The sequence below is a fragment of the Empidonax traillii genome, unplaced genomic scaffold (assembly GCF_003031625.1).
Source record: "Empidonax traillii isolate 1590-97213 ecotype Southwest subspecies unplaced genomic scaffold, ASM303162v1 scaffold289:size826226, whole genome shotgun sequence".
NCBI lineage: Eukaryota > Metazoa > Chordata > Aves > Passeriformes > Tyrannidae > Empidonax > Empidonax traillii.
In genome coordinates this window covers 267,125-292,130 of record NW_020955482.1, presented here as the reverse complement: position 1 = coordinate 292,130, position 25,006 = coordinate 267,125, and the positions used below count along the sequence as shown (strand labels likewise).

Below are 25,006 nucleotides of genomic sequence, written 5' to 3'. Positions count from 1 at the left end.
TCCCTACACGAGCCCCTTCTGTTTGTATTCCATTTATTTCAGGGCAGCGTAGCCTGTTGTTGATGTTCCTGGATTTGCAATGGAAAAAATCTCTGATACCAGCAAAGGAGAAGCTAGGAGAGACTTGGCAGGTGGAACTGCAGGAAGGGGGCTGAGGTGATCCCATTCCACACATTTGCTTGGAACAAGCAACACTTTTCAGTCTGCCCCCTCTTCTGTGAGTTTAGGTTAAAGTGTTTTGAGTTTGTGGTTTATTCACCATCATGTGAGCAAAGGAGCGTCTTTCTTTTTTCTTTCTTCTCCTCTACCCCAGAGGCCCAGGCACAAAACTGCAACCAACTTGCTTCTTCACTTCTGAAACTACATAAACAGAAGTAATAGTGCAACACTTTGTTCAATCTCTCTTTGAAACCATTCTAATAAAGTCTGCAGGGTACTGTAGTGATGGTACAAAAAATAAAACAACTGTGGTCTGAAGAAATACTTGCCTAATTTATATTAGGCACAACCACTGCAGAGCCTTTATTTTTGTTTAACAAGTGATATGTGCTCTCACTTTTCAAGTATTCCAAGTTTACCAGTAGCTTAGACCCAAACCAAGAATGACCATTCCTGCTGCATCTCATGTGTTTCTACAAAACTGCTGTGTTTGGTTCTCTGAACGTTTTGTTTGAACTGACATAACCACAAACTGAGCTTGCGCTCGAGACAGCTGTGGCAGCCCGTGCTGAGACTTGGAGAAAGGCTGCTTCCAACAGCAGTGATGTTCAAAGATCTGTTTCCAAGCACAGTGACTTTTTTTAGGTAGCTTCTCATGACACAAGCAGATTTTACCACAGTGATTTTTTTTTTTTTTTTTTTTAAGGAATTTCTGTGTAACTTGATCCTTCTGGCATCTCTTTATTGAGTGCTTGTGGTGTCTTTAAAAGCACAAAATCACTGTTATCTCTGGTCAAACTGCAGTTATGAGAAAAGCTGATTTAGATGGTGCTTTTCTACATTCCCTTTTCATTACAGGCTTAATGGGAGGTGAGGCTCTGCCTTTACCAGTCTTGGTGTACATAGGTATTGTTTACTATTTTATTTATTCCTCTCTTCTGATCTCTACTGAATGCTAAAATATGTGGCTGGATGATGTAGCCAGAACGCAGATGGAGTCCTGGCATGAGGTGGTACATTCTAAATATCTACTGACCCATGCTTATCTGCCTGTAGGTAAAAATCAGCCTGAATTATGTGGGCTGTACTTCAAATAGCTGTCTTCCTTGAACTGCACCCTGATGTGCTGTGAATCATGTCAGCTTAGTAGAGGATCCCTATTGCAGTGTCAGGATGATGCTCATTAACATGTTGCAAGCATATATAGGTGATTTCTCTCTTGCCTTTGGCAGGAGAAGAAGCATATGGGCAACTGCACACACAGAGGAGATTCCTCAGTGCAGAGAAAGGGGGAGAGCCAAGGGCTAGTATTTTCCCCAGCACCTTGCTGTCATGATAAGAGTTGGCAGCAGCCTTGCTTATAGCTATAATGTTCCTCATTTTGCAGAGCTCTGAATGTGATTAATGTTCTAATTGTCACGTAGACTCGCTGCTTCAGTTACACTTACAGCAATAAGACAACTTGCTTTTAAGTCACTGTACTCCCAAAGTGGTGCAGGCTTGACTTTTTTCGGTTTTGATTTGTACCAAGTACAAATCAAAAGAAAGGATGATTTTCACTTAAATTTGAAGTGAATTTTCTTGTGTCTTTGGATGAAAAAAACACACCCTTGTATGTAGATTCTAAGATTAATAATGCTGTAGGGAAACTATATTTTGCACAGGGCCCAAGCAGCCCTATAGGAAGAAGTTAAATATTGATAATTTGGATAACAGTTACTGTTCTCCTGTCAGACTGGTTTGGTGGAAGGAGCAGTGGTGGGAGGATGCCTTTTGGATGCGGTACACTTTAAGATGTACCTCGCTGAAAATACAAACCAATTCCTCCTCTTCAAAAAGCAGATATGCTGTTCTGGCAAAATAATTCACACTTTAGTCCTTTAAAAGGCTGAAAAAATACATTCAAGCAACTAAATATTGATCCATTTACCTATTGATTTGTGCAAATGGGATGATAATGGAATGCAGCATCACCTCTGACCCTCGGTATGTAAAAGTTTAATGGGAAGCTCTCTGGAAACTGCCAGTTCAGCTTATGGTGACATCCAAGGCCACGTGCTCTTGGGAGTGAGGGCAGTTTGTTCCTGTGCACAATGGTCTCCAAATTGGTGCCAGCTGCACTGAGTTTATTAAATCAGGGTCTCCAAGGATGGCTGTGGAGGCAGGACCAGAGGTGAGCCCGTGCACAGCAGCTTGGAGGGAGCTGGCTACCCTTGTGTAAGAAATCTACCAGGCAAATTTCCAGGGTCGTTTCCTGGAATATTTTACTGCAGCATAGTGGGCCAGCGGATCCATTTATCAGGAGCGATGGCACCTGATTTGCTTTTGTATGAAAGAGAACTAGTGAGGGTTTAAATCTGCTGAGCAGAGGAGCATCCCTGGGGCTGCTAATCTGGTCTTCGTGTGCCTTACACTTATTCTGGCACAGCCCATGCAGTAACATGAACAGCAAATAAAACCACCTCCCAGCAGCACACCTGAGACTCACATTCAGGTGTAAGTGCATTGTCACTCAAAATACAGCTGCAGCTAGAGCATGGCCACCATTCAGTGCAACAGTAAATTAGGAGGAGTATATACTACTTTCACTTTTTCTGCACCCTGTGGGAAGACAAACAGTTGATCCCAGCAGAGCTTATGTCCCATCACTGTCGAGAGCAACACAGCACAAATAAAGGCTGCTGGGATGCACAGGTTTGTTTCTGCAGCATCCAGCTCCTTGGCCCCAGCCATGAAATCCAAAGCCAGTCAGATGCCAAAGTTCCCTGTGTAAGGTAACGTGCCAGGAAAAGCAACCTGGTGGGCAGGGAGAGGCCTGGAGCCAGCTGACAGGAAAGGCTAAGCACTGAGGGAGAAGGAAAGGATCCAAAAATCTCACCTCCAGCCAGCTGGAGAACATTTCTGCTACAGGGAAACAGGCTCCATCACTTTGGGATGAGAAAACGGGGCCTGGGGAGTGTTGCATCAGCGGACGAGTCTGCTCTCACTCCATTCAAAACTGTGAGTAACAGCCACGTTTGTCAAACCAAGCAGCTGAAACTCATCCAAAATGTCTCTGGAGTGGATGCAGTGGGATCAAGTTCTGTACCCATCTGAAAAAGAAATATTGTCAATAACTGGCCATTTTCTCTGACTTGACAGCTCCCACATTGCCTCAGATGACTCAGCAGCACTTTTCTACAGCAACTTCATCTTTCTAACTTTCTTCAGTAATTTTTCAATAATAACTACATAAATTTTCTGCATTTACACTAAAACATTTATGCTGTAACATAAATAGGTGAAACCTCAAACTGTTAGATTGGTATTTCAAGTCTTTTTTTTTTTTTTTTTTCAAGACAGTAAGAGACTTGTTCCCAGACTCCATTTTCCTTATGGAGCAGACAGCATTTAAGGTTGACATAAAATTTTTTTCCTACTCAGGCAAAGTACAATGAAGAAATAATTACAAAGCTGCTACTAAAAAGAAAAATTTGGGATACTTCTTGATACTGGACAAAGTTGCAAGGTGCTACTTGTATCAAATAACTTATGTTAAAGGAGAACTATCAGCACTGCACTTAAGAGAGTGATGGTTACTCTAAAAGGCAGTTAAGAGTCCCAGACCATAAACATTTAAATAAGGGAATGCAAACAAACAAAAAAAAAGAGGATGTAAACAAAACAAAGGAAATATTGGTTTTGAGCCTTCTAAAATGGCATATACCCGTGTGCCTCTTTTAAGAATCACTTAGGAATAACTATATTGATAACTTCCATGTGTGGATAACAGTGTTTTGTAATTTAAACAGATACAGAAATAACTCAGAGCACTAGGACACACTGAAATGCTTCGTCTCTCTTTCTCTTTGAAGATACCACATCCAAGCCTTGGTTTTCATTTTAAGGAGCTGCTGTACCAACTTAGCAATTATGTCATATATTAAAAGCAGATGCTTGTGAGAGGCAAGAACCCCCTTGAAAAAAACAATGACAGCAAACTATGCCCAGCCCCAATTTCGTAGACATTTTTGTTGTTATTGTCAGGGCTGTAAGCCCAGCAAGTACTGTGAAGGGCTTCAGGCTTTTGAAGGATTTAGGGAACAGATCAAGGCCTCATTTAGCAGCTTTATAGATGCCAGATTTTTACCAATAGCTTTAGGCACATAAGGATGGAGTTAAAACAAACGGGCCCACCAGCTCACAGAGATCTCTTGGGTCGTCCTGCCATCCTCCTTCCAAGGGGCTGCAGGTGCAAGGTACAAATTCTGGGATCTAGCTGGATACCCAGCCTACCCCCACCTGCCTCCTAGCACAATTTCCTCTCTCTGAGGGAGGTGCTGGAGATGCAGTATCTTAAAGACTCATTCATGGAACAAGGTATTTCATTTTTAGCTCATCACCCTGATACCTTTCAGCTAACTTCTGGATTAATAAAGGAGATCTCCACTTCCAGATCAGTGCAAAACACACCAAAACGAAGATTTCACAACTTCTAGCAGGAGGAGGAACACGCTCACTGCAAACAGTGCCAGCAGTCAGTGCTCCACGCCTGCCCTGGGAATCTGGAAATGCTTCAGTGTCAGAACTGGAAGCCACAGAATAAAACCCCTGATGTTTAGCTCACTAGAAAATATAAAAAACCACAAGGGACCAGCTAATACCATAAAGAAAAATAAGCCTGAGTTGTTTTTAAGATAAATTCATACAGCAAATTCAAATTTGCCTTCAAGAGAAAATAACTCCTTCTCTGAGAATCTTATTAACAGAAAGAAAACAGCACGAGGGAATTCTTCACTGATTGTTTAGGTTTTCCCATTTGTTTTCCACTAATGCAAGGATCACAAATAACAAAATAATAACAACAGTTATTACAATAGCTAGGAACACAAGAAAGGAATAAATCTGGAACAGACAGCTTTTAGCAGTTTCTTGTATGAAGTCTCTTAAGGAGGTCTAGAAACAATGCAGACCTTCAGTTCCCTCGCTTGTCTCTGCTCCCCTGCTTCTGGCCACAGGTATTGGTTGTTTCCCCAGCAGTTCCCCATAGTCAACTGCCATAAAAGTTTACCAACTTGCCCAAGATGACGCCATTTTGAGCAGAGCTGGACACGAATGCAATTCACGTCTTTACCAGAAGCCTTCTGAGCACGCTGAGTACTGACACACCTCTTTAACAAATTGAAACAAAGCAACACCAAACTCTTTGTCATTCATCGTGAACAGCATGGCTGGTGTATAGGCGGGGGAAGTAACTTCAAAATTTCACTTCGGAGGTCACAGCCTGCAAGCTGCGTGGCACAAAGGCAGGGAAGGGCAAGAGTAATGGTGAGCAAACAGCAACTGGAGGAGAAGGTGGGGCAAGGAAACTGGAGAACCTCCACTAAGCAAAAAGCTCATGAGGTAACCAAGAAGTAACTGGGAGATAATACTTATGAAACAGGGATAGTATTACAATGCCTCTCATTAAATCCTCTTCCCTGCCTTGACAAACACACTCACTCTCTCCTCTGTACCAGAGATCTGAAGTTTGTACACATACACCTTCGGAAAAACAGCCCCACACAGTGTTGACAACGCGTTTGATAGGACAACCACTTTATTACAAAGAACAAACAATGCTTCGAAATAAGACTAATCAACTTCAATTGTACAAAATGTCAGTTTCCTTGTAGAGGTCATTAAGTAACAGGCTGTAAGACTAAGTTCACGTCAAATTCGCTATCCGGAAAGATCAGATAACAACAGTAATACTTATTATATCTTCAGAGTTTATGGCATGATCATGTGCTCTACTCCAAACTACATTCAAAAGATATTGCTATAATTACTTTGAGAACACAAAGTGTAGGTTATTGTTCACTTCATTTCCACTTTCACAAGAACATTCTTAAGGTGAAGCTGTAGCAGTGTCTGCCATAAGTGGCACGACTGTCCTATATGTACACAGTCACAACCTCCCTAAGGAGTTTAGTAAACCTAGACATTTCTACAATATGGATACTGTCATCTGATAGATTTCAGTTTCTGTTACATGTCCTTTAGCAGTATCTGAAATAAATGGATAACACGGATTCTCAAAGAGCTGGTGTCAACAGTCTTCTAAACAAATTTAAAACTGAACAATCAATATTTGTCTGATATCTAGTTGATAGGCAAACAGGTGGGATTTAGACATTATAAATACAGTTCTAAAAACATACCACAAAGTGTATTTTACAGTGTGTACCACAATTTCAGTTTGAAGTAAAACCGTGAGGAACTGAAGGTTTGCATATGGTCACTATTCAACATCACCTAACTTGGACAAAAAGAGAAAGTGACACTTTATGTCAAGTCAGCTGAAGAAAGCACACTTACAAGGAAATTATGCTTTCATTGAAAACGCCACAGTTTTACCCTTTGGTAGTTGTGACATACCCACTGAAAAAGAAATTGTGCAAAGCATGTGAAACCAAGTGCAAAAAAACTCCACCCAGACATACCCAACAGGTTTTATTCTTAAATAACGACTCTACAATCACAGCTATCAACCAACAAAATCAAAGCCACAAGTGTTTTCTCTAAAGGCTTCTTTCACAGTACTAATAAGAAAAACCAAGTTCTACTCTTCTAGTTAACAGTTCATGTATGATATTTTAGTTATCAGACAGTATTGGTAGTGAGACCATACCTGACAAAATGGACCATTAAAACACAAATATCTTAAAGCCAGTTAACTTCAGGAAAAGTCCTATACATTCGTACTATAAACACTGTTTAAAGTGAATCTGGGATATCTGTTATTGTCACAAACACATGGTTTTCCTCTGGAGTCAAACCCCATGTATTACTCTGTGCCACAATTAACACTATCATAGTGATTTATGGTCCCCAGCACTTTTCATATGCTATTGTGGCATGTGATGCGTTGCGATAATTAAGGCTGTACCAGCACTTCCATTATAACCCTGATTTTCAGGGTAGCCAAAAGTTGGCTATTAAATCTGCTCTGGGATACTTGAGCTGTTAAATCTCTAATATTTTAGTGATACTTCTCCCACCAAACCAGGCACATCATTTATTTTAGTTCTTATATTTACAAGTGCTCTTAAGACAAATTTAACTGGAAGAGGCAAGAAATTCTACCTTGATGTATAGTCTTTTGGCATTCGGGGCAAAATTAAAGTGCAAAGTATAAACTTCATTGCACAGTAAATAATTTAAATTTTATTTTAAAATAAATCTTATTTAGGTGCCTCAATCTACTCACCTAGTGACCTTGTCCAACTCAGCCATTTTCCTCTACACTTTGGTAAACACAGGTTTACATATAGGTATATAAATAGCATTTAAAATGTTTACCTTTATTTCACTACTGTGAACAAATTTTTTCTTTTAGCATAGGAATGGATCAACCTATTCCTAGAAGTAATGCTTGTTGATTTTATCAGCTAGCTAGTTAATGTAAAATGATGCATAGTAGAAGGGAGATACTGAACTTGATTGGTAGAATATATTGGTAAAGCAAACGAGCACTTAAGAAGATTAACTGGAATAAATATGTTAAAAGTTGCCATATAATATGTGCAAAATTGCTTACCATGTATTCTAAACTTTGGTTGAAATTTTCAGATTGAAGTTTTACAGAAACATTATGGAAGCAACACAAGTGATTACAAACACAGGAATGAGGTAAGTTATTATTAGTGCAAAAAGCAAGCATATGCTAAAAGCAAAGCATATGGATTTATTAAAAAAAAAAAAAAAAAAAAAAAAAAAAAAAAAAAAAAAAAAAAAAAGAGAATGAATCTCATGGAAGTTTTCATACAAGACCCGAAAGGTCTCTTGTAAACATTGGTATTTACAAGTTTAAGATTTGTACAACTACAAAAGGATAATTCTAAATATTAGTAGTGCATTTACATTGAATTTACGCTTTTTGTAATAAGAGCAATGGATAAGTTTCTCTTTTTTCCTTTTAAATTTTCAGGGGATCTCTTTCAGGATTAAGATATTTGTTACAAATAGTAGAAAAAATCATTTCTTTACAAAAAAAGTATATATTAAAATATTTATACATTTTAAGTTACTATATAATAACTGGAAATTTTTGCCTTGTACTCAGACACCACAATGAACAATGTGGTATAAGGAACCAAAACCAAACAGAATTTGCTCATATACCAAATCTTATGAATTATCTGTGCAAGATCTGTAGCAATCTTGGGGACTCTATCTCAAATACTGCTGCTTGTGCCAAATTTGTTCTTTGTTTTTAATTTGAAACTGTGTATATTTTACATTTTAACTATCACTTCTAAAAAGAGCTACTGGATAGGGTGTGATCCTTCACCCCACCATCTTCAATATAGTTTTTATACGGTACTCATACACCTGAGCAAGGCTGTGTAACGCCGATGTGTCAAACGTAAAAAAGGTTATATATTTTTAAGATAAAAACAATGCAAAAATAAAATATTTGTAGCATTTACAAATAGTACAAGAGTTACATTAAACACTACATTCGAAACTGGAGATTTATTACGTTGTTCCTACTGATGCCTTTGAGAGTAGCAACGCTACTTTGAGCCTGATGTTTTCATATCTGCAAAAAGGAGGAGACATGGTTAAATGCTTCACAATTTCATGTGGTGTACATGGTCAAACACTTCTGTTTCAGAGTTCTGGGGTACAATCGTGGTCAAAACCCTTGCCAGTTAAAGGGTTAAAACAGCACTGGAATACTAAACATTTTGGAAGACGGCAAAACTACTTGTTTAGAGCCCCTGGATTGGCTGACTTGTACGGTGAGCCAGAACTGATCAGGCTAAAACTAATCTTTATTTTTCAGTGGATCCACTCCCATCCCCAGGTCATCATGAACCTGTACAAATTCAAGGGCAAGGACAAGATGACAAAACCTCTTCTGGTTGTAATATAGACTTTAAAGTGTATAAGCATCACAAAATTGCACCTCACATGACCTAATGAAAATTTTTTTCCAATAAGGAGGGTGAATAGACTGAAAAACACCCCAATTACACCCACACATGTAAATGGATTGCTTATTAGACTGAAAAATTTTTGAGCTGAAGTGAAGCCTGGGGAAGTCAGAAACTGTTACACTTTAAGGGAGTGGGTAGGACTCAATAACCAACAAACCTGCTTGTTTTTGCTTGTGAACAAATATAATTTTTTTTTTTTTTTTAACGCTAAGCCAATTTCAACAACTAAATTTGCACAGAGCTCCTGTAAGGAACAAAAGAATGTTTCAAGACTTTACCTTGGAGCCACCGGACTTGCGTGGCCGGCCCGTACCCTCTCTCGTTCTTTGCGGAAATCCTGAACACTATGGCAGGTCGGGAAGTGTAGTCAACGTGAGCGTTGGAAAGCTGGGCAGCAGTCACTACGCAGGATGTTTTAAGACCACAGTATATTCTCATAAATACCAGTTGACTTGGATTTTCCTGTAACTGTGTGGAACGGATTGCTAAGTAGGCAGAATACTCTAAAATATTTCCAGAGGGTGAAGGAGGAGGCTCCCAAGAAAGATGAATACAGTCTACACTCTGAAGGAAGAGAGAGAAGAACGTGATAGTATGTAGCTAACCATAAATATATAAACAGTATAAAAATACACACCCCCCACCTCCCAAATTCTAAAGATTATCTGAGAATTCTAACCTAAACATCATCACTCGGGACATAAGGATGTGTATTTTGACTTTTTTTTTTTTTTTTTTAAAAAAAAGCATAGTGTATCCCTATAGATTTAAGGATGCAAGAACAGAAAATCACAGGTAAAACCATCAGATGATTGAATAAAATATGTACCTGGTAACACAGTCAGTAAGTCTTAAAATTATTATTTTTAGCAAATTTCTTAAAGAATCTTACATTGAGCAGAGTTAAACAAATATTCGAAACTTTGTTATATAACAATTTTAACTTAAAAATAACCCCAACAACAAACCAACTAAAACCAAAACTTCTGAGTTAAGCTGGTAACCAGAATTTTATACATCAGAACTAGAATTACCTATATTTCTCACCTTGGTGATTTTGACTGTTGAAGGAGCTCCAGGAAAACCTGGAATGCAAGTTTTGAATTCACTGATTTTACTGAAAGGCCCAACACCACAGCCATTAATTGCAGCAACTCTGAACCTGTACACTGTGCCTGGAAAAAGATCCTGTTTCTTAAGTAATCTGTAGTCTGGTACATCTGCACCCTCCGTCTGCAAAGAAAGCAACATTTGTGTTAATTTTTAAAATATTCTAAACACAATTAGCCTAAACAAAGTAAGGTGGGTAGTAATAAATTAAGTTTAATTGAAACTGAAAATCTACCTCATACTTTTGTTTTTAAATCAAAATTTACAGAACGGTTCTAACTGAGGCACCATCTCACCTCAAAACAGGTGATCTAAGATGCAATGTGAGAGAATACATCTCTAAACCAAAAAAATACCCCATTTTTAAAGTCGTTTAAAATAAACTGCATCTTGTGGCTATTTTTACTCAGGCAAGTAAAAGCAAAGTAGCATTTACAATGACATAATTTATTATTTAGATAGCATAATCTTCTGTCCTAAAAAATATTTTTACTTCAAAAAGTTATTCCTCTAGTTTGGAGCTGCAATTTGATGTGTAGGTAATCAAAATGTTTTTAAAGAAAAGCTCTGTAAGATAGTAACAAATAGGTTTCTGAAACATTATGTGCCATTGCACTTCCATGATTAAAATGTGCATTCATCCATCACTAAAACTTACAATGGAACTGTTTTCCTTCTGAATAATGTACAAGAAATAAAACTAATGTAAACACTGTAAAATGTACTATGCTCTTTAAGATATACAATATTTATATTGAAGTACTTTCAAAGAAAGGGTCCTGTTATTTTGCTTCTGTCTCACGAAAACAAAACACGACTTTTGTTTCATGTTCACTAAGACATCATTAATTTACATTTTTGGCATCAAGACTGCAACACTTTTGCAAGTTTCACATGTATTTTCATATATCAACTTACATGTACAAAAACATTAAGATAGAAAGATCTAATACAAAACCCACTACAGTTCCAGATCTAGTCTTTTTAAACAGTCTAGCCTATGTCTTATTAGTATCTTTAAGAATTTTTAGGCAACAATTCTGGGACCAGAGAAGAAACTTTGAAACATTTCAATGCTGTACTGAAGTGACATATTAAAAAAAGTTGTGGGTTTCTTTAGTTTTTAAGAATTTTTACTGGTTTGAAAGTTTATTAAGTTTAAAATTCTTTCTTAAGATTAGAAATAAGAAAATAATTAACAATAGCAACAGATCCCAAAATATTTTACGTGCAAGTTATGTCAGAAGAGAATCAGCAAGTACCTTATTAGAGATGTTCAGTGTTTCCTCTGGCAGCAAGTAGAACTGGCTCACCACAGCACTGTTGTTCTTAAAAATTCCAACATCGTACCACCGCCGGTCTCTTGCTTTCACTGGTGCCGTCGGTCGTTGTGGTGTTTTCTAGTATTTGAAGAACACGTTATGTGGATTACCCAGACTTCAGAGTAATGTAAAGAAGTGTTAAGACTCTAGTATATGTGAGAGACAACCCCCTTTTGTACCAGTGTTACTTTCTTATACTTCAAATGGATATGCATATATTATTAAAATAGTGTTCAAAACCAACTGGTTCTTAAACATTGACTCAAACACGGTATTCTAAACAGGCAGGGGAAGAAGTTTAAAGCTGTAGAACTAGGTGTCTGTAGCAGCATGTAGTTGCGAGTTAATTTGGCTCAGAGGTCAAGAAGTTCCACAGAGCGGTCCAGCATCAGCAGCTCTCCCTGGGATTCAGCTGTACCTCAGCCCCAAACATGCTCTCCCTCAGCCACTGCTGAATTTGCCGGCAGCTGAGAACAGGCCTCTGCTGCGGCGTGGGGCGATGGTGGTGGAGGGCGTGTGAACTGTTCCTGACTGACCCAGAAAGACAAACTGTCTTTCTTGCTTGTCTCCAGACACCAGGGAGAGCACTTGCACAGTCAGTGTGCCCAGCACAGACAGGCCACGAAAAAGGGGCAGGAACTGCAGCTGCTCTTGCCAAAAGCACCCCAACCCTTTAGGTAGCAGCTGCTTCTCCCCATCCTTAGTTCCTCGCTTTTGGTGGCAACAGTGGCACCTTGGTTTTGTGTATTAAGTTGTAAGCAGGTGAAATAGGAAGCATTTACTTTTTCAGGCAGTATTTACAGCTTGCATAGCCAGTCCCCATCTCCTCTAGGGAAAAACATCAAGATGTCAGTTAAGTAACGTTTCAAATCTATAGATCAGCAGCTAACAATAGTCTGATCTAATACATACTTCATTTTCAATTCAACTGTGCATACAGAAAAACATTTTACATTTGCACATCATGCAGCAGAGAGACCATTCCACTGTGCCAGTCAATAAAAATGATTCAACAGCTGAAACACATACTTGGATCTCCTCCCAACTACACAACTGCTACTTAGACTCACATCAAACCCACACAATGCAATTAGTTTTACAACAGAAATATTTACCCCTGTATTATTCACTTCAAGCCCTAAATAAACATTTCCTTTAATTATATTTCTGAAAGAAAAGCAAACAGAAGAGCCCTTACAACTAATCAACAGAACAATAGAGACAGAAATTTGATTATACTTTTTCAGACTTACAGAGGAGTGTGAATCATTTGTCTGTCCAGTACTGACCCTTGTTGAAGGCATGATATAAGCAGTTTCAGCAGCTAAAAACAGAAAGTTACACATTTAAAAAGCTTAAGTGATACAGAAAATCTAATGCAAAATCGACAGAGTATGAAAGTTGACCTCAATAGCCATTTACAAGTATTTGTTGCACAAGTTCGTCTCAGACTTCTTTTGCATGCAGTTCTATTTATAACAGAAACAACTAATTCTGGCTTCTGTCACATTCACAGAACAATTCTGAGAGTCTGGCATTGGAGGCTGCTACAGATAATAAAAACAGAAGGCAGAAAATCCTAAACAGTGATAGAATTATGAAATCCATATAAAATATTTGCAAGCAAATAATCTAAATACCAGATTGAGGCACAAACTGATGACACTGTATGAACAGCCTAAGTGTGAAATCTTGATTTGATTGCATTGTTTCTGACATCAATACAATCTGAATCTGAACATGAGCAGTTAATCTGTAACAATCCTAACAAATGGGAACGGAGCATTCATTGAATTTAAAATGCAATATTAGAAAAAGAAAAAACATTAAGCACACGAGCAACACAAGGGAATAGTATTATTCTATACTCATGTTTTGGGGTTTTGCTTTTAAAATACAATACTGTTTGGCAAAAATTACACTACCCATGCAACACCAATACAAGAATACAGTTCTTTAGTTACCAATCAAAACAATAACAAGCACAGCCTGTTGATATTTGTGAAAAATAAAACTTGAAAAATTACCCATATGTTTATTTTCTGCTTTGCTGCTTATTTTGGATATTTCAAGCAGATTTATGAAGAGGCCAGCACATTTGACTAGCAGTGAGCTAGCCATGATAACTGGCCATATTTGTTAGAGAGGTCAATTGCTTAAAATCAAAATCATCCAAGGTTACTATTTTAGTATTTTGCTGACTCACAATCACCGAATGAAAGCAAAAGTGCAATGGGCACCAAAACTGGCTACCACTGCTGTTTAGAAAATGGACCTTAAACCAAGATTTTAAAGGACTTCTCACTGACAGGAAACACAGTGATTTACAGACGTATAAAAGGAATATCCTGATTTTAAAAGATGTTTACATCATAGCAGAGATCATCCAGGCTGCACAAAGTCTTCAATGCCCAAAGCCTATCTACATCCCGGGTACTAGTCAAGATGGGAATCCCACCACACTAGGGGAACTCTGATGGCCTTAGATATATATGGCTCAAAATACAGTATGTGAAACACATTTCAAACCTTCAGATTTTGAATTGAATGTTGTTAGTGAAGTTTCATCTTTAACAACTGCCCCATTTGTACTTGATGATTCAGTTTTAACAGCCTGCTGGGTTACCATAGTTTGTGTGCTGCAGATAGTACTGGATACAGAGGCATCAGGATTTACAGTTTGTTTGTCCAAGTCATGTAATTCACCTACATTTGCTGATGTCTGAGCACCTTAAAAAGAGAAAATATCAACCAGAAATCAATATTGATAACACATAACAAATCTCAACTTGATCTAATAGCTTTGGTTTCCTATGAAGCCTGAGTTTAGCTCAGAATTAGGTTAGAACAGATCTGATAATATTGATTACCAATGCTTTCTTTAGGTATATAACTGAACTAAAGTCTGTCTGCACAGTCCTAAACAGATATATGTAAACAGTTGTTTTAAGTTTGCTATTCTATATTTATTTTGTTACAAAAGGACTAATTTGAGAAAAAAAGCACTAAAATAAAGCATCCACACAAATCAACATCACAGATTTGTAACAATCAAGTGGAAGTTTGTTTCTCACTCAGCACTAAGAACCAAAATTTCTACATGACACCTACATTACACTGTGAAGAAAATCCAACAACCCAAAAGTACATGAAAGTCAAATATAAACAGATCAGGTGACTGAGCCTGGATTTACCACACTGAACTTAAGGCGCTTCAGTGAAATGCCTACATCATGCCTTGTCATATTCTATTTCCTTGACAGTCCGAGAAACATGCTTATCTCCACACTGCCTGAATTTTACATTATAGCTTTTCACTGCTAACAGACACAGTGTCAAGGAGTCTGGAGTTACTATCACCATAATGTTCATAATGTTGTAAAATGTATCTGTCCTTTTTTTTTTTTTTTTAATGTTAAAAATGGCTATTTATGTTTCGACATGTTTGCTATCATAATACTGAATACAGTGAGAATTTCATGTCCCTTGCAACACTTCCAACGATTTAGGATTTCATTTTTCCCTGTATCTTCTAAAAATATGTTCAGTAATAACTAACACGAGTTGTGTTTTTTTAAACTACAAAGGAATCTAAAATAAATTACAAGACAAATAATCTTATTTTAAGTTTATGAGATGAATTTTAACTCTCACTTTTCAATTAATTTTTATTCTACAGTCATCTTACTTGAAGTACAAACAGGCAAAAGAGAAGGGGCATTTGATTCTTTGAATCCTGTAGCATCTGTGTGGTTTTTCATAGTCTCCTGTGTAATCTTGTTTTCAGGTGCTGCAACCTTTTCTTTTCCTTCTACTTTCAGTAATGAGTTGGACGAAAGGGAAACCTGGACCTAAGCAAAACAACACATTTGTTAATGTTTAACTGCAAAGCTGAGAAATTTCAGTTGCAAACATGGCATGAAAATGCTTAGTCATAACCAACAAACTAAACTCCTCCAGCAATTCCCTAGTACTCTAAATTAAGCCAAGAAACCAACCCCTCAATCCCCCTTATCTTAGCCATTATAAAACAAAGACTCAAACTCTGAATTGACTTGGATGTGATAGATACTAATAGATATTAAATTTTATCTGACAGTGAGCTCACGTTCTTTTGTCATTACAGGGAAATTCATTGATGCACATATTTAGTCCACTGGGGGGGACTTGAGGAGATGGGGAAAATCACAATTACAGGGGCTTTCAACCTTTGCTTTCCTGGCACATACTTTAGATACTTCTACTGTTGGTGAAATTTATATAGTATATCTACATGTGTTTTCTCCAGGAATACATTATGGATCCCATACAGATCTAAGACTTTACTCAATTAAGAGAAGGTGCAAAATTATAAAAATGTTGATCCTTTAGCCAGCGTTTGTCCTCACTCTTTCTGTTGAATTGGTAAAACAGTGGAACATGTACAACGGTACAAAGAGAACAGATAATAATTGGGTTTAATCTGTAGTAAGAACCTACAACTAAGCAGACTAGCATAAAAGCACAAACAAAGGAGGAATACGCCTTATTCTTTTTGCTTTCCACATTAATTTCCCCAACATTTTAAGGATTAATAGTATTTCTACTGGTATCAGGCTCCCAAGTTAGCATTCTGGAAGTCACTACAGTTGCAGTTTCCTTTCTGCCAAGAAGAGGACTTGAGAGACTGTCTGTCAATCATAAAAGTAAAAGCTACGTAACAAAACAAGCACAACTACTTCAGCGGGTGTCTTTTTTTTTGGTTTGTTTTTTTTTTTTTCCTAAGGCCCAAAAGTATGCTTTTAAAACTGAGAAAGTTCTGGCAGTCCTCTAGATTCCCACACTACTTGGCCACTCATGCATTTCTCAGTTTACACTTACATTATTAGGAATGAGATTATTTGTTTGGCTGGGATGATCAACCTTCAGTTCTGGATAAGGGATGCTAGGCAATGGTTGTGGACTTTGATGTAGAGAACAGCCACCTGGCAGGTAAACAAAAACAAATCCCCATCAGTTATGTAAAATTTAATACTATGTTGGTTGGAATCTATTCCAGTAAGGGAGAGGGAAACCCAAAGTTGCCTGAAGTAAAACCTTGTTTTCTGAAACAAAACTGCATAGCCAAACAGTCAGATAAAATCCCTTTCTCACGGTTTCCTTTCTCAAATCATGCCCAACACTGTACAAATATCTTCATAATTCAGATAGCTGACCAAAACCAACAGAAACAAGGTAAAGTGAGTTTTACATAATTACGATACAGGCATTTTGGGAATAACCAAAGGAATACGGTCTCTCTCTCCCAGAAAGTGGTTCTTTAAAAAACAAACTCATATCCAATACTTATACAATACTCTAGTCTGCCTGTGCACAAACATTAGCATAATGTGATCTGACTACTTACTACCTTGTGAACTCAGCACTGATGTCTCAGGAACACCAGTAACAGGAATTCCAGCCATTGGTGGGACTGGTGAGTCGGCATGTAACTGAAGAAGATATCCTTCAACTGTAGGAACTTCATCCCATTTCAATTGAAAAGAGTTAGTTGTAGCTCTAATCAGCTGTACCTGTGATGGTGCTAGAGGCTTCTCTACAAGAAACCAATAAAACACAGATGGTGTGTTAGAAATGGCCCTCCTTTATCAGCTTATTAAATATCTATACAGTGTGAGTAAAATCAGTAGCTCCTTTTTCACTGATGTACAAGGTATACAAGATTCAACAAGAAGCCCTTGCCAAAGGTGGCAAGACAAGTCAGAGAATTACAAAGTGTCCTGTTAGAGCGCTAAAAAATGCTCAAGTTTTCATGCTTTGTTTTTAATGGCTCTTCTGCTGTCAGTAAGTCTTTGGGTTAGAGCTATATCATTTTAGGGATTACAGAGATAAGAGATCTTTGTGTTTTCCCAAAAGGCTGCAGGTAGCTCTTTGGTCCCTAAAGTTTTACATATTCCTCAACAGAATTCACAGAAGACCCTTCTTCCTTTTTGCATGCTCTCTGTAACTAAAGTGAGCTTTCCTTCAAACTTCTTCTGCAGAGGCTGAAGCCTCGACACGATTGATGCCACTGGCCTGCTCCTCTCACTTGCCTTGACCAGGCTGCACTCTCAAGCACATCCCTCCCCTGCCACTTTTTTTCATTTTCTGATCTTCTGAGGGAAAAATAAAAAAGGAAAAAACCAAACCAAACCAAAAAAACACCCCACCTCACTATCTCCTAAATATTACACAATCTCCAATAACAACTTTCATACTTCTACTTCAATAGGCAACAACTCGCTCCCAAAAGTTCCACTCTAGTTTCCTCTTCCCCAATTCCACTTCAGTGTCCTGCCATTAATCCAGCAACTAATGAGTGATTAGTGCTCCAGAATTCTCTTCATCCCCATGAACAATTTGGTTCTTTCTCAGATTCAATAGTATCATTTTGCAGTCCAAGAGATGAGGAAGCAGCAGCAGCAATGATCCCAAGAGAAGGAAGGGTTTGGTAGAAAGGAGTAAATAGTACCAGAAAAGATCACTAAAAGGAGAGGTCAGAAACTCTGAGACAAAGTTCAGACAAAACACCCTTTAGCACCTTGTATCAACTGACTATGGGATGCAAAGCAGAATCTAGCCACAAAGTTCTTTCAGAGGCTCCACACAAGCCTTCCTAATTTTTTCAGTTTAAGTTACAGCTGTAGCCTTTGAACAATCAAAACTGAAGCATGTTTTTTAACATTTAAATAATCTTTGAATTTGCTACAGCTTTAGATGTTCTGATCATCCACGATGCAAGCTTTCCCAGATGTTAATAAAATACGGAACATAGTACAAGTCTCTTATTTCTGACTCACCAGTATCAAGGTACCAAAGATCTTTGCAGCAGACTTGATTGTTCCAAGCTTTTCTGTAACCATCTCTACCACTCCAGATATACAGACGAGTGCCAACCGCTACGGCGCAGTGTCCTGCTCTTGGCCCTGGGAACGAGTTACTTTTGTCCTCCTGGCAATCTGAGATCAGACCTATCCATTCTGTGGTATCTAGTAAACGAAACTCGAAAAATTTAGTTTCTAGATGTTTTCCAAAACAAGAAATAAAGATGTTAGTACACTTCACTGCACAGAAAAAAAATTAAAATAAATCACTTCTGTTTTTATAGACAATTGCGTTTAAAACTGAAATATTACAAAGAGAAGGTCACTTTCCAATTAGTGTGCAAGAAAAAAATCAATTAATACAGGATGAATTTTGTGACCCCTGGTTATCTCTCTAGGTCAAATAAAAAATCAGAAGTTGAGGATTCAGGGATAGTACTATCATGTTTAGAAAAACCTCATTTCAGAATCTGTCTCTTGTGTTCTTCTATAAATGAAGGAGTATTTAAACTACTTAAAGTTGTATTAACAAAGATTTGCAGAAGCAAACCTACTGAATCTTCAAAGAAAAATAATTATTAAAACATCACTTCTCAAGAAAGATGTAAAAACCCAGCAAATTCTTCAGTCCCCTAGTATTATAGCTGTGTATCCTAAACTTTTCTCAGGGTCTTCAAAACAGTTACTCTACTCTGTTAATAATGTATCATTTAAAATGCCCACTCCCAGAAAGGTAGAAACACTAACCCAAATTAAGGTAAGAAAATGAACCGGTACATTTCCATTCACCATCATGAGCAGAAATTTCACCTCCTGCTGACTGTGGAACCCAGCCACCAAAAACATACATTCTGAAATACAGGAAAAGAGGGAAGAGGGAAAAAGAAAAGACAATTAATATCCAGATCTGCTGCATGTGCTCTCTCAAACTAGGACGAAACAGAAAATTCCCAGTGCTTTACAGTTCTGGTTTACAGCAAATTTTATTTGTATCTACTCTCTTTATAAAGTACTGTTGCAGACTTCTACCTTCAGAAATTTTTGAGTAAGTTAACTGATTAAAAAACTCAAATAAACAAAAAATCCCACTAACTCCTCAAACAACTTCTCAGAAACAGAAGTTAATACTGTCACTTTTTACAAACCACCAAACTGCTAAAGCTCTCAGAAAATCACACATTTGTACAGTATTTCTACAATCCTTTACTGCAGACCTCTCAGTAACTAAAATAAGAAGACCGGCACCCAAGTCAGATATCAAAATTTGAAAATATAATGCAGGCTACAAGCTACTAACATGTTAAGTAAATAATAAAATACTTAACAAACTTAACTTAATAAAAAATTAAGCTACTGAGTCATACAAAGCTTGCATATTTTTTCTTCCTTTGCCTCTTTCTCCTCACATCAGTTTGTAAATTGATATAACATTGACTGAAACCCATGTTTAAAAATCCATTTTATCAATGCTATCTGCCAAAACAAACACACTGGTAAGAAGCAGGGTAATGAAGAACAGAATACGGAAAAAGTGTGGAATAGTTTTGCCTAGAACTAGTTTTACTCTTTGAGCAGTTTTTTTTCAGCTCTAATTCATTTGTGTCACACACACAGAGGCACTTGAGCTCACTCCTGACAGAGCCAGCTCAGGCCCAGGTGAGACTGCCCGAGAATGCACAGAGGTGCTTTAGGAAGCCTGGAAAGCTGCCTGAAGGCTGGGCAGATTGTTCTGCTGGATGAAAACAATGACGGTTTGATACCCTTCAGTTAACAGCGGTACTTAAAATAGCAGCAAAGTACTCTACAGGGCTGATGGTTTATACTGAGCAGTAGTGGGTAAGTGTCATGATTCCCCTACTAGGTGTACCTTTCTAGAGTTGAGCTTTTAACAACAGACATACTTGTTTCCTATTACATTGGCCGTATGGAGACTGCGAGGAAGTGGTACTGTCCCTTTGGTTTCTGGTCTTGACCAAGTCATGGTTTCTAAAAGAAAAAGAATAAAAATCCTCAAAGAAACCTTGTTACTGCACATTTCTCCACTCCCTGGATTTTAGGAGGGTACATGCCTCTAAGATTAAGCAAAACAAAACTTCATCTTTTTCAGATGGCAACTTTAAGAAGCGCAATAACAAGCCCCTAGAGGTTCTTTTAAAAAACAGGAAGGAATACAAGGAAATACTAACAAACTGTTTATCAGTTTATCAGAAAGATACAGTATGGTTTCATTATGGTTATAGCTTGGTTATCATAGTGATAACCACTCTAAAGAACTCTCCAAAGAAACAATCTCACCCATAATCAGTGAGGCTACTATATGCAAGCAATGCTGTATCTACTTAATTCCAGAAATTACAAGGGGTTAACACTATGGTGTTAGACTCAATCATATCCGCACCCCATCATGCCATTAACCATTCTATACTGTAACTTTTCCTCTCAGCCAGTAAGCACTGACTTCTGGCAAATCAACTCACCTATGTCAAGTTCCCAGAGATCATTAAGCCGACAGCCACACATCCCTCCAAAAATATACATCTTTGGACTTCCCACATCTTTTCTGCAGTATACGATGGCTGTGTGAGATTCTCGGGGAGATGGCAAGATTCCTTTGGTCACAGGAATACTCCAGCCAACAACGCCAGAACCATGTTGCAGCTCCAGTTCATAGAAATCATTTAAATATCTAGGGTATTATTGTCAAAAGTATGAAAAGTTCACTTACAAGCACAATTAGAAGTGCACTTTAAACCCTGTCCCCTTCCGAATACTATACACTTCTGTCCTGGGAGAGTGTAGAGTTTTAAACTCTCAAAACATTTGATGCATTGTAGACAGTACCAAAACTGGATTTAAAATAAAAAACTTGAACAATTATAATTTGGTGCCTCTAAGGAAACATGCTCTCATATAATATTTGCTACACTGTATTACATGAAGGAAACATTCAACAGGGGTAAACATCATTCTTTGCAGAAATTACTCCACATGTATACACTTGGAATAAACTGCAAAGTTGTGAGAAATACATGATGACCAGAGACATTAGAGATGAATTTCTGCAACTCCAAGGCCACAAAGGTGAGAAGAAGCTGTTTCTTTTCTTGTGCCTTCAGGTTGGCATAAACAATTAGTCACTTGTTGCTGAACCTATCAGCAAGTTATTTTTTAGATAACTGTCTTTGAATCTTGGCATTCACATGAGATACCCCTTGTTTACTGAGCTTAAAATTGGCAGGTTATAGCTCAGTGGATCTTAGCACTCTGAACTGCAGAGGAACGTGGATATAAAGCTGGAGCATTAGAGCACTGTTTGCTGGCAAAAAAAACAACTTCAGCTGCTACTGTAACAAATTTCCAGATGAATTCATAACTATTTTCCACAGCAATATAGAGGAAACATCCATCATGAATTCCCTAATGACTCATGAGGCTTGGCTGATTCAAGTAATTCTAACAAACAAGCCATTCTTGAAATCATCACCCAAAATACTAGGAAAAATACCAAAGTCTACTCAAGTTTGCCTACAAAAGTGTCAGAGCTGTCAGTCAGTGTTATATACTGTGGGATCAGCAGAAGAAATATTTAGGCTTCTTCGCATTAACCCGTCCACTGCACAAACAATCCATCTGCAAGTACCTGGTATACAGAACAGCCCTCCTCAAAGCTGTCACATCTAGTCATCTGTCTGTAAAGCCATTAAATTCAAAGCAAATCAGCATACCTGGGAACGTTATTGTTTGAATCTTCACTTTCATTTGCCAGGCCACCAAACAAATAGCACTTGTTACCATATAAAGAAAAGCTATGGCCAAGTCGAGGACAGGGTGGTGATCCATTGGAAGGAGCTTGAGGCTTTACTTTTTTCCAGAGCCATCGACTTGCCTTGAAGACAAGAAAACATATTCAGAAATATCTTCATTTATAGTCACTCACAGTAAATAGAATTCAGATAATATTAACAGTCTTATATTTTCTGAATTATTTTTAAGGGAATGCTGGGCTTTTCTCAGGACATATGTTAAAAGGGATACATATGAGCCAACAAATAAAACACCAAATATTTTATACTTTATTTAGACTACATGGAAGTCTCTTTTTCAATGGCATTTGGATTTTCTCCATCTTCAGAATCTATTTCAAGTTTATTCTTCCTGAAGCAGAGCAAAGCTTATCTAACTTTCTTCTGCATTGGTAAAATAAAACGTGTTTGTTCATAAACAGATAAATATAGTAGTCCTCAAATCTGAAACATTTTCATACATTTCCTACCTGCAATTCATATAAATCATTACTGTATCTTCCATATTCAACCATTCCTCCAAAAACTAGTATTCTGGTACCATCACAAACAAATCCATGTGCTGCACAGCCTGGAGGAATATCTCCCCTTACAGCAGGAAGGAACCATTGATTTGTAACTATAGTAGAGAATAAAAAAGAAGAAAAAAAAAACATTTAAAACACCAAAAAGTGTATTTTTAAACATCTCTGCTTTTTAGAGCATTACCTTTTACCTGTAGATAACTGTGAATGAGCTATTTGCCTAACACTAAGTTTTAATTGAGGGCTTTTTTTAATAAAAAGAAAAGCAAACACCTGTATCAAACCAGTGCTACTCAATCTATGAATGAGCCCATGAGGTCACTGCAACTAAATCAGTTATGAAGGGTCACCCAGCAATTTAAGAGACTTGCCAAGAATAGAAGCTAATGAGGAACACAAATGCAGTTCCACAGAAGAGAGATAACTATGCTAACTCAGAGGGAGTAGCCCTAGAAACAGAATTATTAGAGCTACATCAGCATGGCAGTGTGCCTGGACTTAATAGCCCCATTCAAAAACTAATTACACTGTACTGGGACCCGTGTTAATATCCACGGAGCACTGCACTGATACATGGGAGAGGAGGGGCACACAGGCAAGAAACAGCAGCTGAGACAGTCTGATCCAGCGGCAGCATAATGGTGTTTAAACTGCCCTGGAATTAAAGAATTACAAGAGATACTGTCTTCTTTATCCTAAGCTTTTTTCATGAGCACGGAGAGGAAAAGTATGAAATTAGAAGCTTCCAGTGAATGCTGCTGCAGGGGATTAAGATGCTGTCACTGTGTGCCAGCTCCTTGGAAGTCATCACACGCAGAGCAAGAGCCATGGATGGCATCCCACACTGGGACAGCTTGGGTCACAACTCTGTATCTTAAACCCCAGAGAAAAAAAGGTCAATTTGGGCCAAGCACTCATCCAGGAACCGGAACAACTGAGTCACGATCCTTTTTTTCACTGCTATAAAGGAGAAACACCTTTAGCAGAAAATCTGGGCAGAAAAAAAACCCAAAAGCCTCACTCAAAAGGTATCCATCTGAACCTTGGTTCTGACAGACAGCATAACTGTACTGTTTGAGAGTTTTCTTGGAGATTACTTGTCAGAACAGAAAGGTTACGAGATCTTTTTTCTCCTCCCCCCCAAAACGTGATTAAGAATGTTAGATCTTTAAGATATCATGGAAAAATCTGCTTGGAAAAACTCAGGGAGCCAACACTAGCAGATTGAGAAGCACAGATCAGTCACTGAACTCTCCGGTCTCGGCCCAAGCTCTAACATCACACGTAAGTCTTCCAGCTTTTCCAGCCTCATTCAGCATCCCCTACAATAACTATTTAGGCATCTAATCCTTCACAAACGAAATCGGTCTCGGGCAGCTTCCTGTCTGGAAAGGCTCCCAATGCCAGCACGTTCACTTTTCCAAGCAAGATTCCTATTCAGCTCCCGTGAGCTGCCGCCACCAGAGGGAAGAAGGGGGATCCGGACACTGGCGGGGACTAATCCCGCCCGCCGCCATTCAGCCGAGCCCTGCCAGCGGAGACTCCGCACCCCCGCGCCAGGGGCTGGGGAAGCACAACAGGCGCATCAAGGGATTTTCCAGGTTCCTTTTCCCCAGAAGGGCCCACTAACCGGCCGGGGCGCCGCACTATCCCGGGGAAGACCCCACGGCCCAGGCGTATTTCCCGCCCCGCCATTTCGCCTCCAGGCAGCTCCTCAGCCCGCCCTCCGCCCGCTCGGCCGAGCCGGGAGAGCGCGGGAGGCTCGGGAAGCGACCCCGGGCGCCGTGAGGGGCTCGGTGCCACCGGCGGCCGGAGCCGGGACAGCCGGGACGGGACAGCCGGGACAGCCCCGCCGCCGCCGCCACCGCCTCCCCCCCCCGCCCCGCCCGCCCCGCCGCCCGGCCCCGCCCCGCGCACCCGTGTTGTAGACGTGCAGCTCGTCGGCGATGCCCTCGTTGCCGCCGCCGAAGATGATGAGCAGCTCTCGGATGGCGACCGCGCGGTGGCCGTGGCGGGAGCGCGGCACCGGCCCCGTGGAGGAGGACACCCGCCTCCAGCTCAGCCCGGCGGCGGCCGCCGCCATCTCAGCGCCGCTCCCACAACGCACCGCGCGGCCGGGGCAGCCCGCGGGGAAGGGGGGGCGCTGACGTGAGGGCGGCGGGTCCGCGGCCCGCCCGTGTCCCGCCCCGCGGCCGCCTCCGCCGCAGCCCTCTGTGGGCACGGCCCCCCTGCCCCTGCGGACCTGCCGGGCTCGGCGGCGCTGTAGCGGGAGCCTTGCGG

General features: G+C 39.3%; 1 protein-coding gene across 1 annotated transcript; it reads right to left on the bottom strand.

Annotated features, from left to right (window-relative positions):
• Positions 1 to 5,716: 5,716 nt before the first annotated feature.
• Positions 5,717 to 24,833, bottom strand: HCFC2 (host cell factor C2). The gene is made up of 16 exons (XM_027890463.1): positions 24,644 to 24,833; positions 22,673 to 22,821; positions 22,125 to 22,285; positions 20,877 to 21,085; positions 20,301 to 20,385; positions 19,147 to 19,250; positions 18,376 to 18,564; positions 16,947 to 17,132; positions 16,418 to 16,521; positions 15,246 to 15,408; positions 14,087 to 14,287; positions 12,811 to 12,881; positions 11,498 to 11,635; positions 10,173 to 10,358; positions 9,404 to 9,689; positions 5,717 to 8,725 (listed from the first exon to the last, which is right to left on the bottom strand). Exons 1-16 carry the CDS (start codon positions 24,807 to 24,809, stop codon positions 8,700 to 8,702), a joined length of 2,424 nt encoding a protein of 807 aa, XP_027746264.1. The 5' UTR covers positions 24,810 to 24,833; the 3' UTR covers positions 5,717 to 8,699.
• Positions 24,834 to 25,006: the final 173 nt, after the last annotated feature.

Excerpts from the sequence above, each read along its gene's own strand:
- HCFC2 (XM_027890463.1), bottom strand. The coding sequence starts at position 24,809 with ATGGCGGCGGCCGCCGCCGGGCTGAGCTGGAGGCGGGTGTCCTCCTCC. Across the intron at positions 19,251-20,300 it reads GCCAATGTAATAGGAAACAA|AATGTATGTTTTTGGTGGCT; the intron begins GTATGTCTGTTG and ends CCTGTATTTCAG. Across the intron at positions 16,522-16,946 it reads ATCAGTGCTGAGTTCACAAG|GTGGCTGTTCTCTACATCAA; the intron begins GTAGTAAGTAGT and ends TTTACCTGCCAG.